The sequence below is a fragment of the Pelobates fuscus genome, chromosome 5 (genome assembly GCF_036172605.1).
Source record: "Pelobates fuscus isolate aPelFus1 chromosome 5, aPelFus1.pri, whole genome shotgun sequence".
NCBI classification, from domain to species: Eukaryota; Metazoa; Chordata; class Amphibia; order Anura; family Pelobatidae; genus Pelobates; species Pelobates fuscus.
In genome coordinates this window covers 365,032,270-365,048,613 of record NC_086321.1, presented here as the reverse complement: position 1 = coordinate 365,048,613, position 16,344 = coordinate 365,032,270, and the positions used below count along the sequence as shown (strand labels likewise).

Genomic DNA, 16,344 nt, shown 5'->3' with positions numbered 1-16,344 from the left:
GCCTCATGTGCCAGGCAAATCCATTAGATTGTCAACATCCTCAGTAAAGTTTGACTGATGTTCTCTAAAGTAAAGCAGCTCTTATTGTGTTGCCTGTCAATAAGAGAAATGCCGAGATATCACTTGATCATCTGCAATGAAGTACTCCGGAAGAGTGGATAAAGTAAACAACATATTATTCTATAACTCTGAGCATTAATGTTTGTTTATGGCTATTTCTCCTTTTGAACTAGATGTACTTTAAACTTAATTACATTTTCAGATGTGGATCTGTTTTCATTTTCATTCCTATCTCCATCAGTAAACGACTGGCATTCAGGTCAGCGAAATAGCTTTAACATCTAATTGATCATTTCATCCGTTCACTCACAACAACTCTTCACCACCACTTAAGACATGTTTGGATGCTTTTCTTCCATTTCAGTCTCACCACGATTCCTTTTAGTACAACAGAACTTGCATTCCCTCCCTCAAACAGCAGTGGCCCCCACTTCTCCCGTGTTACCTTTTCCTCCTACAGTGTTTATCATAATAACTTCACTGCCTTACATTAATCAAAATGTCTTTGCCACATTTAGAACCCACAAGATAGATGTTTTTATTTCTCCTTTCCTTTGATACATTCTCCATTAGCTTGACCTGACAATCCCATTATTTTAATATTTTAATATTTGACAAATCCACCCACTCGTCACCCTTTCTGCCCCAATAATTCCTACCCAGTAAGTCATCTTGGCCAGGTTTCATCTTGTTCACTCCTCATCTGTACTCTTGACCTCTCTCTCATCATGTTTCACAAATTGAAGATTGCATTTCTCAACATACCTTGATCTTCTCATTAACTCACAATGAATCTAGTCTTTGAATCTAAATTTTGAATGTTTTTTGTGTTCCACCGACGATTGTATCATGTCTCATTTATGACTTGATTACTATTAATGGTCAAAGTGAATGGCATGGGAAGAGGAAGGGGGTTACTGAAAACTCTTTGGGTATTCTTATCAATACAAGATTCATCCTTTATAATGAACGCTTCATTTCCTATTTTATTTTCACCACTTTTACAGTTACTCAATGAGAACCTTGCAAAGCTGACGGCAAAGTTTGAAAAGGCCACCGCTGAGAAGCTTAAGTGTCAACAGGAAGCCGAAGCCACAGCCCTCACTATCTCTCTCGCCAACCGTTTGGTAAGTTTGCTTTCTCTATAAACTGGTACACTGTTTCCTTCTTGTCTCTGGCCACATTGTTACTGCCGTGCAAGCTGTGATCCCCAGTGGGAATTGCTGGGCATTGATCTAGATTCTTGTGTGTACATAATAAGTAGTGATACCAGTCTTGCCAAGGAAATACATGCAAAATGGATGTGGGTGGTACCTTGATTGGACACTAATTACATTACTATTGCAAGTTTTCAAGACAAATTAGAGGTAGTGGACAATATATTTTCCTTTTTTTCTATGATCAGTGAGCCAAATGCATGGGCCCTTTCTATATATAAGTTTTAAGACTGTTCCCTAGTCACTACTTTTGCCAGTCTCCTTATCGCTTCGATACAAATCCTATATTTAATGAATAGCCCTACATTTTTTTCTAAAGCAATATACCAGCCCAGTATAAACTCGTGAGTTTTAACTCTACCCGTCATTTATTATAGATTCAAACAATAGTTTTAATGCTGTGGGGAGGACGTGTTATTCTGCATCTTGATCTCTCTGATAAAATCAACAGCCAGCACAATGAAAGGGTTTATTTTACAGTTTGGGAGGTTTGAATCGATGTGTCCTGTGTATAGTTCTATCAATTTAGATTCATTTCAAGCCTGTGCCTTGTTTATAGAGTGGAACGCAGAAGGGAGATTGAAATCTTTATGGATTCATGTTCAGTACCCTATAAATCACCAGAAATTTTCCTATTCTAGACAGTGTATTATTGTTTCAGTCTGAACAGATAAATAGCACATTTACCACTACTTTCCTGGGTGAAACTCTATGATCAGAGTACCTGACTATTCTAAGTATATATTTACATTAATGTGCATTTATGGCATCGTAAAACTTCTTGGCAAATGAGCTTGCAATCAAGTAACCTGATGGGAGTCTAAAGTCTAATAGGGTGATTTAACAAAGTTAAATTATACTCCTGAAATGTGAATCTCCTTCTAGAAGTGTTTACAATTTATTGGCATTCCAAAGGCCCCGTCCTACAGAGTTTACAAGCTAATGGCGTAATGGGGTAACTCTTGCCTGAAGAGCTTACGATTTAATGGTACAATGAATATTGTTCCGCAGTGAAATTAAAATCTGGTGATATAATGGACAACAGTCATCTCCTAAGAGTTTGCAATCCAGGAGTTTATACAAAAACTCTGGATTATGGCAAACTGAAAATTATAAGTAAAATTGAAGTCAAAATAGCCATTAACCGAATTTTTGGCCATGTTGGAGAAATTTTACAGATCAGCCTCAAATTTGTTTTTTTTTGTATTTTAATTTGCTACAATTCAGAGTTTTGTGAATAACCCACTTATGATCCTAATAAAGCAGTCTCTATGAATGGCATTACAATGAGATCAACATTCTCTGGTAGCGCTTGTCTCTTGAGCTTGCACTTGGGATTATACGATCTGTAGGTCGGAGTAAGAAAGGAGGAACAAGTACATGTGTGTAACCTGCATGGCAGGGTGATCCTTAACTTCCACATGCCATACGATATCAGAAACCCAGTAAAACCTTAAGATTATAATTAACCCTTTGAAGACGACTGACAATGTACACCAGCACAAGAATTTTGTTTTAAACATTCTTAGTCCAAAAATGGAACATCCTGCTTATTGACCAACATCTTGATTTTTGTAGAGATTCTAACGCTAATAAGATTCCATGCTGGCTCGAAGTCTGTAGAGACCAGATTATGGGAACAGCAATAAAGATGGTACTGCTGTTTAAGGGGTTAATTTTAAACATAACAAGTAAGCGATAGCAAGGATGATGGCACTGGGAAGAATCTCGAACATCACATTGTACGTGTGTGTGTGTGTTTTTTTACCCAGTATATTTTTATCCTTATGTCTATAGTCACGTACATAAGCGTGCTGCGGCTCCCTGTCCAATAAATAGACTACAGTAAGGAGATTGTGATTTCCCAGTGCAAGTTGATCGCAATCCTGTAAAACTTACTGCCGCGTGACCTTGACGCTTCTCTAATCCATGTCTTTATTACACGCCGCGTAGATGCTATTTTTCATTACCGCTGTGAATTAAGTGCTGTTCGGTTGTCACCGCTCCGGTAGAATCCCCAGAGGAAATCCAACTCTCTTTATGCAACGGAGTGTATCAACCACATTTTGTTATGGAAATCCGTTCACTCTTGATTTCGATCACTTGGACAGTTATTAATGGGAGGTTAGAGTTCATCTGTCACTGCTAAGCTGTCCCTGACAACAATGAATTTATTAGTTGTTTCCCGGTGAGCATGAGAGAGAGTTGTACATTCCTTCGTTTGTTAAAAGATGAAGCTCTGTTTGGGGTTTAATAACTGGGCTGATTATTCACTGACTGCAGATAAGGCAGGTGCTCTACGTGGGAGTCCAACAAATTAACCGAGTTGTAAGGTTTAGGATTTGATCGGCATGTTGGAATATTATCAATTTGTGGTCGTAATGACATTTACCATTCGTGTGTTCCTACTGAAATTCCAAAGTATTTGATGCAAAAAGAAGCTAAAATTAATGAGAAAATTAAATTAATTCCCATTTAGAAAATTGTCTAAATTATATCTTAATGGAACCTTTGTTAGGGTTGCAAAATCCACCGTGCTTTCCTTGACCCATGCTATTTCTACATGAAAAGTGCTGCCCTGTAGTATGAAGCACTCAAATGCTGCTGGAAGAAAAAACTATTGATTTAATAGAGGAGAAATAACTTTAAACAAATGAATCAACTTTCCTCTTGTAGCATATGAATTTGAGTCCCTACAAGGAAGAACTTTTCATGAACTACACATCAGCTGTGATGTATGTCCATAGTGATATATGTGTTGGTTATATATCTGCACTGTAGTGTTACCTGGTCAGTTAAATGCGTGGGCTAACTTATCAATGAATGGGCTGCTATATTAAATCCGAATCTTGTGAATCATGTCTCTAATTGCGCTTCTTCTTGTTGGCCACATACAGGTTGGTGGGTTGGCCTCGGAAAACGTAAGGTGGGCAGAAGCGGTCAGAAACTTCAAGCTGCAGGAGAGCACATTGTGCGGAGATGTTCTCCTGATCACGGCCTTTGTTTCATACCTGGGTTACTTCACCAAAAAATACAGGCTGGACCTCATGGACAAAACCTGGAAACCATACCTGAGTCAACTCAAAGTAAGTTTATTCGTTGAACTGTCCTTTCGCACACATGAGGTTTTCTGCATGTTCTACATTCATTTAGGACAATCAATGTGGAGCAGGAATATTTAAAAAAAAAAAAAAATATATATATATATATATATATATATATATATATATATATATATATATATATATATATATATATATATATAAAAACAGGGTCATCAGGTCAACCAGTCTTTAATAATTTAGTATTTAAAAAAATATTTTTTTTTTTTTATACTACCTCTTCATCTGGGTATTTAGACGAGGACTGTTTTGTTTTTTGGTTCTGAAAGATTAGGATTTTGGGAATGATTTGACTTATTAAATGAATTAATTCAGATGATTCAGAAAAAAACAAACAAACATTTTTTATCCAGGAAAAAAAGAATAATGGATCCCCACTCATTTTTTCACTTGCTTTAGCTTCCTTGATACATTATGCTGTTTACTAGCTGCGTAAGAATTTTTTTTCCTTAACTAGGAATTGCAGAGAAACAAGGGAATAGTCCAAGCCAGGAAAATAGCTGACTTAGAGACATTTTACAGTTTAGCTATTTTGGACTGAATTAAAAAATGTTTTTGTCAGTTCTCTACAATTCCAGATTTATTGATTAACCCACTGTCTGTTGTTGGTGACGACCATAGAGATGCTCCACAGATTCAATTCTTACTACCCAATTTAGGCCGCAATGTAATATTTTTGGTCAAGCGTTGTAAATGATTTAATAATTTCAGATTAACTTTTTTCAAATGATTTAATATTTTGAAAAATATTTTAATATTTTGATTTATAAATTTTTAATCTTTTTAACCCCTTAAGGACACATGACATGTGTGACATGTCATGATTCCCTTTTATTCCAGAAGTTTGGTCCTTAAGGGGTTAAAATGTGTCCAAAAATATGAACTCATTTGAAAACTTATACAAAAATATTAAATTGAGGCCTTGTAATTCTTGGTAGCTACTGCCAGTAACTAGCACTATTCAATGTGATAACACCAGATTTAACATTTCCAGGAAACATTTAGATAAACTCTTGATACATAACTCCATGCCGTGCGTGGCTCTCACACCTACCATAGAGTTGCAGGACTGAAGCAAAAGTTGTCAAGTTGTAGAGAAAAATCTGCAATTAGGCTATGTTACAACTTTTGTTCCCTTCTCTGCTATTTCAGCTTAAATTGTGCGACTTTGGTTGTCAGATTACATTTCTTCCTTTACAAAACCAATTATGTAACCCAAAAGTTCCCAAAGATGTAAAAAAAATAAAAAAACAACCCAATAATTTAGAGAAAATTGCCAAATGCGTTATATATATAAAAAAAATTCTTCTTTTTAATAAAATGAATGCATATATAAGAAGTTGATTCTCCAGCGTTCTATATTGGTCCAGGTGGGGAAAGCTATTTTTTCCCAGTTGTGTTGTTAAAAAGTTTTTGTTTTCGAGTTTCAAACCAGAAATCATGGCGCAAATGATCTCCATTGGGAAAATGTAAATATTTCTTGCTTTGAAGCCTGGATTTCTTGTCACACACACACAAGGCTGCGGGACTCCCTGATAATGCTTTTTATGCGAGAGGGACCTGCTGAGACACTGCGGTCTGTGCAGCAAATCACTATCGCAATGGCCGAGCTGCTTATTTGTTGATTATGCTTAAAGGAAATAAAATGAGCAGTAGTGGTCAAATCTTTAAGTGTATCACTACCAGGAGCGTACTACAGTCCATTAATCAAATTTAACATTAGTACGGCTAGGATAAGAGACTATCGGGCTATAAAGCACTCATGTAGTCACCTCCAGGGTGGACACCACATGTGATCTTTCTGATTGTAATAGGCGGAGAAAGTAATTCATTTTAGCCAACCTAGGCTCTCAGAAACCAGACTCTGTTGCGACTGTTGATTTAATTACTGCATGGATTAGGTGATCTCTGGGGATAAACGTTGATTTTAGGTAAATGCTAATTTATTGCGTTTTCTGTTTTTTAGTTTTTTTTTTCTCATATAATTAGAAATCTCAAGGACAATGACGCATGTACTTTTTGTAGAGTAAAATACTTTAAACTAGTATTTTGCTTTGTTAAATAAGTAATTATTTTAGATATTTCTGAACAGTTCTTTCCTCAATTCATACATTGTGTATATGGACAGGCCGTTTGCAACATATATTATAATTTTTTTTTAATGTATTTAAATTTTTTTTACATGTAGACTCCCATTCCTGTAACTGAAGCTTTGGATCCTCTTACCATGCTGACTGACGATGCAGATATTGCAACCTGGCAAAATGAAGGACTTCCTGCTGACCGCATGTCTACGGAAAATGCCACCATTCTTACTAGCTGCGAGAGGTGGCCACTTATGGTCGATCCTCAACTACAAGGGATCAAGTGGATCAAGAACAGATATGGAGAAGACCTTCGAGTGATCCGAATTGGGCAGAGAGGGTAAGCCTGTATTAAACCTTCTGTTCTATCTGTCATTAGCCTCTTTTAGAACTCTTTAGAACCCTTTTTAGAACTGTTAATCCTCAAACTTGTCTTGGATGTCCAGCTTGCGGAGTAAACCAACACAGCTCGAGGTGAAAATTCATCTAAACTTTGTTTCCTCTGTAGATACCTGGACACATTAGAGAGGGCTCTGGCAGGTGGTGAAGTTGTCCTGATTGAAAACCTGGAGGAGAATGTGGATCCGGTCCTTGGACCATTGCTTGGAAGAGAAACCATCAAAAAGGGAAGGTAAATACCTACAGAATCAACATTAATAAGCGACATTCACAAGCTGTTAAGTAAATAAATAGCACTATTTACAAAATATAGATTAACCTATAGGAAACACTCAGCTGATTTTTCTCTTAGTCTCTTTATGTTTGACCTGTCCACCCTTTTCTTTCTCTTTCTTTTTCTCCGTCTTCTCGTTCAGTTTCAGCTTTATCTCCTATTCTCTCTTTACATCTTTATGTCCTCTAGTTGGGTAAGAGGCAGTTTTTTTTATATTGATTCTCTTCTAAGTGTATATTTGCCTTCTGTTTCTTTGTTTGAAAAGAATTGCAGGGCTTTTGTATCTTCTAGAACTCTTCATTCCCTTGTTGGGTGTCTTGTTGGGAGCAGTAGAGTTCAGTGCTAGTTATCTTGCATCCTCTTGAAATACTCTGTTACACACACAGGACTCCCAAGCATCCGGATTTCGAGAGGACAGTTCCAATTTTCAGGTGCTATCTTGACTTTGTTCCCTGGTGTCCTGGTTTTGAGGACACAAGAGAACCGCCCCCAACAAGCATAGCACGTCATTAAACACACTCACGCTTTTCTCAGAGTATTAGGACCCTGCAGGGAGCATTGAGACAGTGAGCCCCCTGCATGGTCTGCTCTTGGTGGGACGACCTACTTGATGGCAACCTGGCATGCATTCATACCAGACTTACTTGTCAATTCTACGGGCGGACCTGCCCCCCCCTGTTGTGATAGGAGAAAAGTAAAAGGTTTGTGTGCTACCCCATGCATAGCTCTCTTTATTGCCCACTAAACAAATGCCTCCTTATGTTATCTACCTCCTTAATGCCAGTAAAGGTGAGTTAGAAGGCTAAATCTATGTGCATGTTTTCAGGCTATCAGCAGGAGGTGTAGGCTAATTAGACATGTATCTAGGTGCAATTGCTAATTTAGTGTGCTTGTCACTGTGTATATATAAATATATGTTTATGTGTAGGCCCAAAATACTTAGGCATATGGCCCGTCTCTCCCTCGTTATATTCTGAAACATACTGAGATGTGCTGTGATTTCAGCTTTGACATTGTATGAAATTCAGATTAGCATGCACATCTTGCTCCACTATCCCAGATAAGAGGCGGCATTAAGACTGTTCTGCTGCCGCAGGTGACACTAACCCCTCTTGGTGACGAGTTGTGACAATTTCGATGACAAACCATTTGCACAGTAGCTGTCAGACTGCTAATGAGTTTTAGCACAAGGCGCCTGTTGTTGCAGAGCATCGAATAGTTCTCAATTTCCAAATGCGATCTCAATACCTAGTAAAGACTGACCTACAAGGTGTTGAAAGAATACTTCATATCAGATTATTCAAAAACCAAAATGATGTCCCCATGATTCACTTGAAGTTTCCTCGTTAAAGTAACACATAACCAAATGCAGGGGCGGACTGGGATAAAAATTCGGCCCGGGCATTTTTTTATCACAGCGGCCCACTAAGAAGGGGCGGTGCAGAGAGGGTGTGTTTTGTCGTCACTAACGACAAACACGCCCCCTTCTCAAAGTGCAGGCCAGGGCAGACCATGCGCAGAGCTCTGCTAAAGAGCTCTAGCATGAGAAAAAAGCCCTGTATTTGTTCTGCACAGTGCAAGAAAATTTAATAACATGCTTGCACTGTGTTTCCTTGCAACTTGTCTCTGGTGTCTCTATAAATGGATACCAGGAGACAAAAATGCCAGGAAAGAGTATCGTGCTGTGTTTGGAGCCTGCTTGTGGGATTGTGTGTGTGTGTGTATAGAGAGAGCTGATTGTGGTGTGGTATTGTGTAATAAGGTCGGTTTTAGTCGTGTTGTGTTTGTGGTGTAATGTAATGCATATGTGGCTAGGGTCTGTAAAGAATGTGTGTATAGGGGATGTAGCAAGTGTGTGCATACAGGCTATAGTGTGTGTGTGTGTGTGTGTGTATATGTGATTTAGTGTTTGTAGAGAGTGTGTGTTTAGGGGGTGTAGTATGTGTTTGTTTACAAGGAATCTAGTGTGTGTATAGGGTATCCAGAGTGTGTATGTCAGGAATGTAGTGTGTGTGTGCGTGTGTATATATATATTTGGAAGTATTGTGTATGTGTGTGGTGCAGTGTGTTGGGGAGGTTCGGTGTGTATGTGAGGGGTGCAGTATGTGTGTATGATGGATGCTGTGTGTGATGTGTGTGAGGGTGCTGTGTATGAGGGTGCTGTGTATGATGTGTGTGAGAGTGCTGTGTATGATGTGTTTTGTGATAGTGCTGAGTGTGATGTGTGTGTGAGTCCTAAATGTGATGTGTGTGAGAGTGCCGAGTGTGATAGTGCTGTGGATGATGTGTGTGAGTGCTGAGTGTGATGGGTGTGAGAGTGCTGTGTGTGAAAGTGCTGTGATGGGTGTGAGAGTGCTGTGTGTGAAAGTGCTGTGATGGGTGTGAGACTGCTGTGTGTGATGGGAGTGAGAGTGATGGGTGTGAGAGTGCTGTGTGTGAAAGTGCTGTGATGGGTGTGAGAGTGCTGTGTGTGATGGGAGTGAGAGTGATGGGTGTGAGAGTGCTGTGTGTGATGGGAGTGAGAGTGCTGTGTGTGATTGTGATGTGTGTGAATGTTAGAAGGGATTGAGTGTTGGGGGGGTAAAATAAAATGAAAGAGTATGCATTATGTCCCCCCCTCCCTTCTTACCTTTAGCCTGGGAGGGGGGGACCGGCATGCTGGTGAGTGGGAGGGGGGACCGGCACTCCGACACCATCCCTGGTGGTCCAGTGGTGAGTGAACTCTAGCCTGAGGGCTAGAGTTCACTCTCGCGAGATCCGGTCGTTGCCATGGCAACGCGCCGGATCTCGCGAGAGGAACCCGGCGGAGCTGCAAGATAGAGCTCCGCCGGGTCCTCTACCTCCCTCCCCAGCCGCATGTCTCTCCAAGGGGGCCGGTGAGGGAGATCTCTGATCTCCTCACCGGCCCTTCATTGAATACAGCGGGGCCGGCGCTCGGATAGTGCCGGCCCTGCATAGACCGGCAGGGGAGATCCTGGGACCTTCCCCTGCCGGCCTCGGCCCATGGCCACCGCGGCCCACCGGGCATTTGCCCGGTGTGCCCGATGGCCAGTCCGGGCCTGACCAAATGACAAATTCACAAACCTGTGTGATCGGATATTATTTGGGATTGCTCTCTTCATAACTCTTTCTTTGCCCGTGATAGAAGGACTCAAATTTTGTTTTTTGTGACAAAGTGCTATGTGATTCTCTAAACCTAGAACAGCATGATTTTTACCTCTAGGCATTTCTTTGTGTTTTTACATATTTGAGATGGAAGCAGCTCTGGATTCCAGGAATAGCTAATATTAAGTTACATTTATTAATTTCAATTGAAAACTTAGTTTGTCAGTCTGTCCTTTAAGCTCTTGGTTGAAGGACATTTCTGATAAAGCCGTAGTAAGGCTTCTGTTTATAGAAAAGTGAACATTCTGTTCAGTTCAATCAAAGTGAAATATCTGGTTTTGTTGGGTTGTTCAAGAATATTAGCCATTGGTTTATTCTCTTCTGTAGATTTTTTGGATTCCTGTTACAGTCTGATTGGATAAAAGTTGCCAATCAGAATATAGCATTGATTTTAAACGTATCAGTTGACATCTCATAAGCATAAAAGTGATAACCGTAAATCCCCATAACTTTTGTATATGTCTACTGATGATTTAATGCACAGGACAAGTTGTTTTTATTTTTGTGCTCCACCCTAAACAATGGCATACAGACCAGCATAAAAGAAAAGACTAACTGAAAACTTTATTGGCCATTAGTAGCCTGAGCAATGGTCACATCCGTCACTCCCTACAAGGCCGCAAAATCATCCTTGGGACGCGATCGGCAGTACAAGACAATGGAGATTGAATCCAAACCTTTAGCTATTAATATTTTTGTATTTCTGTGACTGTTAAAAAGAAGTCTAGCTTTGGTTTGCAGAAATGTAACTAAGGGAGGCTCTGGCTTTGGGCTATAAAAATGCGCTGTTAAATTATTTGGCAACTGTACAATAGGAGCCACCAGATTGGAGGAGGTAACACGAGAGAGGCAGAGTACAACGTTTTGAAACATCTGGGTGGGCAGATAACCTGTATCCCAGACTCTCAGCTGGCCGAGGATTAAACGCATGGTATAAATAGCACGAGTCTGGATAAAAGACGTCTTTCTACCGGCGTTAAAAAGCATTCGGTTCACTGCAGCATTAAACAGCTCTGAGTGCTACAGCTTCCTCCTGTAGAAATAACAGGTTCTCTAATATATCTTAACAAAAATGCATAGTAACTGAGAGCGGGGGAATGTTTCCAAGTTGATTATCTAGAAGTCTGTATTGTGTTCTATATTGCATAGTTACATAGGCTGAAAAGGCTTGCGTCCATTAAGTTCAGCCTTCCTCACATTTGGTTTTTGCTGTTGATCCAAAAGAAGGCAAAAAAATAAAACCCAGTTTGAAGCACTTCCAGTTTTAAAACAAACTAGGAAAAAAATTCCTTCTTGACCCCAGAATGGCAGTCAGATTTATCCTTGGATCAAGCAGCTATTATCCTACATTGAAAGATTATATCCTTGAATATGCATCTAGTTGCTGTTTGAACATCTGTATGGACTCTGATAAAACCACTTCTTCAGGCAGAGAATTCCACATCCTTATTGTTCTTACAGTAAAAAAAACCTTTGCCTCAGACTAAATCTTCTTTCTTCCAGTCTAAACGCATGACCTCGTGTCCTATGTAAAGTCCGGTTTGCACATGTAACTTCTCCCCCTGATTAATATATTTCTTGCAAACTGTACTTAAAAGAACAAGCACCATAACAACATATGTTCTTTATATAGCATATGATGCAAGGAGCTTTGCCGTGCCGCTATCCTAGCACACAGTCTTCTAACTGCAGACGTTTGCAAAATAAATAGATTAAATAATGGCTACAGCTATAAGACTCTCCCCATTCAGTGTGCTTTTTAATGCCCATACAAGTACTTGTACTATCCTGGGAGGCTGCACAGTAGGAGATTCTTGGAGTTTTAATTGATCGGTCAACTTTCTACAGTTGAAACATGACAACTGAACTTGTATTTATTGTTTTGGGAGCTACATAATTCACTGAGTCACTTCCTGTTCCGGGTACAGCTTAACGCAGATGCTGCAAATCCTGAGTATTACAGCAAATGGAGAAACTTGAAATGTGACTTTTCTTTGTATACATGCATTATCTATGTAAAAATAGGAAAATACTGGGGGTCTGCAGTCAACATGTCCTAGTGAACTTTAGCTGGAAGTTACAGATTGTCTCTATGTGCCTGTATTGCACACTCTTCCCTTGTCTTTACAGATTAATTCATTTGTGTATTCGGTTAAAAACAAATTGTGATTCGACCAGATTTTGGGCGTTCCGGGGGGTTCTAGAAATTCTGTAACTCGGAATTGTTATATGACCGAATCACAAAACAAACGATACACGAACAGCTTCATTTATTTCACGATTCAGAGTTTTGCCCATGGTGCCAAAAAAAATAAACAAAATAAAAATTATGGGGAACAAAGGAGGAACGAGAAAAAATCAAAATATATTGTATATGTGATAAATATATAAATAGATATTTTTCTATTGCTCATCCCCCACCCCCTCACCCCCCCCCCCCCCCCCCCCCTGTCTGAAAATATTGGTTGTTTTGTTTTTTGGCCACAGTGAATTTTTCCGTTGTGAACAAGTTTACAAATTATTCTTTCTGATGATGATCTAAAACAATTGACCATTGATGGAACCTCTTATCTATTTCAGATACATCAAAATCGGCGACAAGGAATGTGAATATAGCCCAAATTTCCGTCTTATCCTACATACCAAACTGGCCAACCCTCATTATCAACCAGAGATGCAGGCTCAGTGCACCCTGATTAATTTCACGGTGACTCGAGACGGCCTTGAAGATCAGTTACTGGCCGCGGTAGTTAGCATGGAGAGACCAGATTTGGAGGAGCTGAAGGTATGCAACCAACCAAGGATGTTGTAGTGAATGGTGCAGACTTCTATTACAGTGCTGAGTTATGAAGACTATTCTATAGCAGATTAAAGGGGAACTATCACGTAAAATTAATATTTCATATTTTGTAGCATATTTTAAAGGAACACATACAAAGATAAAGCTGTATTCCGAACTCTATAATGTCCCACTGCCCCCTCCTCATAGCCCTGACCTCCCCGTGGCAATTAGTGTTAAAAACCCTTTAAAACACTCAACTTTTTGTCCCTCAGCAACGACTCCTTCTCCGCCTCCTCCAACATCAGCCCCGAGCAGAAACCTAATGTGCCGTGCATTAGACCTTCCCCGTAGAAAAACATTTAACCAATGCTTTCCTATGGGGAATTTGAAGATGCTGGATGTCCTCATGCACAGCTTGAGGACGTCTAGCGTAGTTTCACGGAGTTAGACTCTGTGCAAACAGCAGAAAGCACCTCTAGTGGCCACTAGAGAGAGTATTAATCATGCAATTATAAACACTGGCCCTCAATGAGATTAAGTGGTCTTGGTGCTTTTAATATAAGATACATTGAAATCTTGTATTTGTCTGAGCCCTTTAACGTAAAATATATGTTTTTGTCTGTTTGTTCGTTCGTTCGTTCGTTTTTTTTTGTTTTTTTTTGTGTTGGTTAACTTTTTTCTCTCTCCAGTGTTCTGAGTTTTCTCGGGTCAGTCTAACTGAATGGTACCCTGGTATCAACCTGATATACACTGCTTAGAGGAGGGCACAGATCTGCGCTAACTGGCAGTGATGTCTTCCAGAAAGGGCAGAGAGAGGAATAAAAACTCCTATTATTTTTAAAACTACAGGGCTTTGGTCACTACAACTTGGTAAAGCAGCATGTATGATTATATGCTGCAATATATCAGAAGATATATGTTTCTTGATAGATTCTCTTGAATAGAATACAGACTATATCCTTTTGTCTGGTTTTATGCTTAGAAAATACTTATTTGCAAAACAACGATTGGCTTTCTCACATTATTGGCATTCTAGAAGGAGAAGAAAAGGATTCTGGGAGGTGTTAAATGGTCAGGTTAAGTGGAACAGTTTTTAATAAACGAAATTCATTTTATCAGCAGAAAAAGATATCACACAAAGACAGATCTAGTCTAATTAACACCATGGATGGTTTTTTTTTTCCGTAAAGATTAAGACGCTTCCCTTAGACGGTCTGAATAACAGACGGTATAATAGTTTGCTGGCCTAATTTACTTTGTCAGAAACTTTCTTATCTTTGCTAATCAGGTGCACAGCACAAAGCCTGGGAGAGATAATAAAGTGGAATTATTCCTAACATTGTTTTCTGATTTCAATACAAACACGTTGTGGAGACTGCAATCAGTGTAAGGAGATGTTCAGATTAGAAAGTTTTTGATTTACCACCGTGAATTTCTGAGTCGAGCCACGCACCGTTTCTTTCAAGTGTATTCCTTTTATCTACACAAAACTTAATTTTTCTCAGATTTACAGATTGAGTGGCGTACAAAATATTGCAGCATAAAACTTGGACACAAATAGATACATTTGTTTATGAGCCTCGACCACTGTGGATACTTACTGTTCTAGAAGCTATGGGTTTAGTAGATGCATTTCTAAAATGGTTGGGTTTGATAGCTACATTTAGCGAGCTTTACAGTTGGGTCTACTAGCTACTACTGGAGGCTCTAAGCAGCTTTGCCTTCTAGCTACAGAGTGGGTTATAAGCGGATGGCCAAATGAATGAATCTATTAATTCTTTGCACTATACACAGATGGGTTGTATAGAAGATACCTTTTGATGGTCTCTGGCCATTTGGGTCCTGTAGATGTATTTGTTATTCTCTAGTCAGTTGGGTTTTGTAGATACATTTGATGCCCTGTGGATAAATTTGTTGGCCTGTGATTAACTGGATTCTGTAGGGATACATTTGGTGGTCTGTGTATTGTTGGTTCCTGTGGATACATTTCTTGGTCTGTGGACAGTTTGGTTTAGTGTACACATAACTGGCTCATGGATATTCTGGTCTAGTTGACTACATTAGTTAGTCTGTTGGGTCATAGATACATTTAGTTGTCATAGTGGCTAAATATGAATGACTATGTTGGGTTATGTTTAGTGGCGATATTCAGTGGGCTGATTATTCTAGCAGCTACATTAGGTGGGTTACCAACAATGAGGTCTAGTAGTAATTCCGCAGCTGGAAAAAATATGTTCTGGTTATTGTATCCTCTGCTTTATTTATTTATTGTGTTGGAAAAGCAACTGGTCTATTTGTTACCACCATGCCATTTTGTGTGTGAAATCATGAGGTTCTGGAAGATAACCTGTAACGATTTGTATTTTCCAGTCTAATCTGACTAAGCAGCAGAATGGGTTTAAGATTACCTTGAAGACATTGGAAGATAACCTGCTTTCCCGACTCTCTTCTGCCTCTGGAAACTTCCTGGGGGATACCGCCCTGGTGGAGAACCTGGAAATCACAAAAAAAACTGCTGCAGAAATTGAAGAGAAGGTACGAAATACTCACGGAAATATTACAGAAACTGGACACCCATTTTCAAATTTTCAAATTTTCAAATTTTGCAATTTCTCTTACGGAAGACATTCTACCCACTGTGTAGAAACGTACTTGCAATATGCTCCACTGTTAAAGACTACAGATTTTTACTTGTTTCTCAAATTCTCTCTCTTCTTCGAAACATTCCGTTGTTATTTTCTTTCTAGAACAGTCCTCATTTTGAACCTGATTTTAGGTACTTCGAGCTGTTTCTCTTATAACTCAGCATTTTGCTCTTTTGAGTTTTCAGTGAGACTGTAATAGTCAGAGATAAGAAGGCATGTTTCCATTAATAATTTTACAATTCTTCTGCAAAGGTCCAAGAAGCCAAAGTGACGGAAGCAAAGATAAATGAAGCAAGAGAACACTATCGTCTGGCTGCTGCGCGTGCCTCATTGCTGTACTTCATAATGAATGACTTAAATAAGATCCACCCCATGTATCAGTTCTCTCTAAAGGTCAGCAGAGTCCCTAGGGTACCATTTATCTGAAAACTGCTCAGAATAAATGTGAATACACAGTTTAAATGACATAGGCTTTCTATGTTGGTTAACTGCAATGTCTTATCTAATATCGGTATATATATTGGAATGTACAGAAGTATATATCCAGTACATAAAAAAAACAGAAAAGAAACAGACTATAGTGCAAATGGGAATAC

The 16,344-nt window shown here is 39.2% G+C and overlaps 1 protein-coding gene across 1 annotated transcript in view; it reads left to right on the top strand.

Annotated features, from left to right (window-relative positions):
• The window catches only part of DNAH9 (dynein axonemal heavy chain 9), a 169,762-nt gene that overhangs the window by 117,614 nt on the left and 35,804 nt on the right, over positions 1-16,344 (top strand). The window contains exons 51-57 of the mRNA XM_063456071.1: positions 1,068-1,187; positions 4,175-4,363; positions 6,588-6,823; positions 6,992-7,114; positions 12,902-13,106; positions 15,474-15,638; positions 16,001-16,141. Coding sequence (XP_063312141.1) covers positions 1,068-1,187; positions 4,175-4,363; positions 6,588-6,823; positions 6,992-7,114; positions 12,902-13,106; positions 15,474-15,638; positions 16,001-16,141 — 1,179 coding nt within the window. The remainder of the gene's footprint in view (positions 1-1,067; positions 1,188-4,174; positions 4,364-6,587; positions 6,824-6,991; positions 7,115-12,901; positions 13,107-15,473; positions 15,639-16,000; positions 16,142-16,344) is intronic.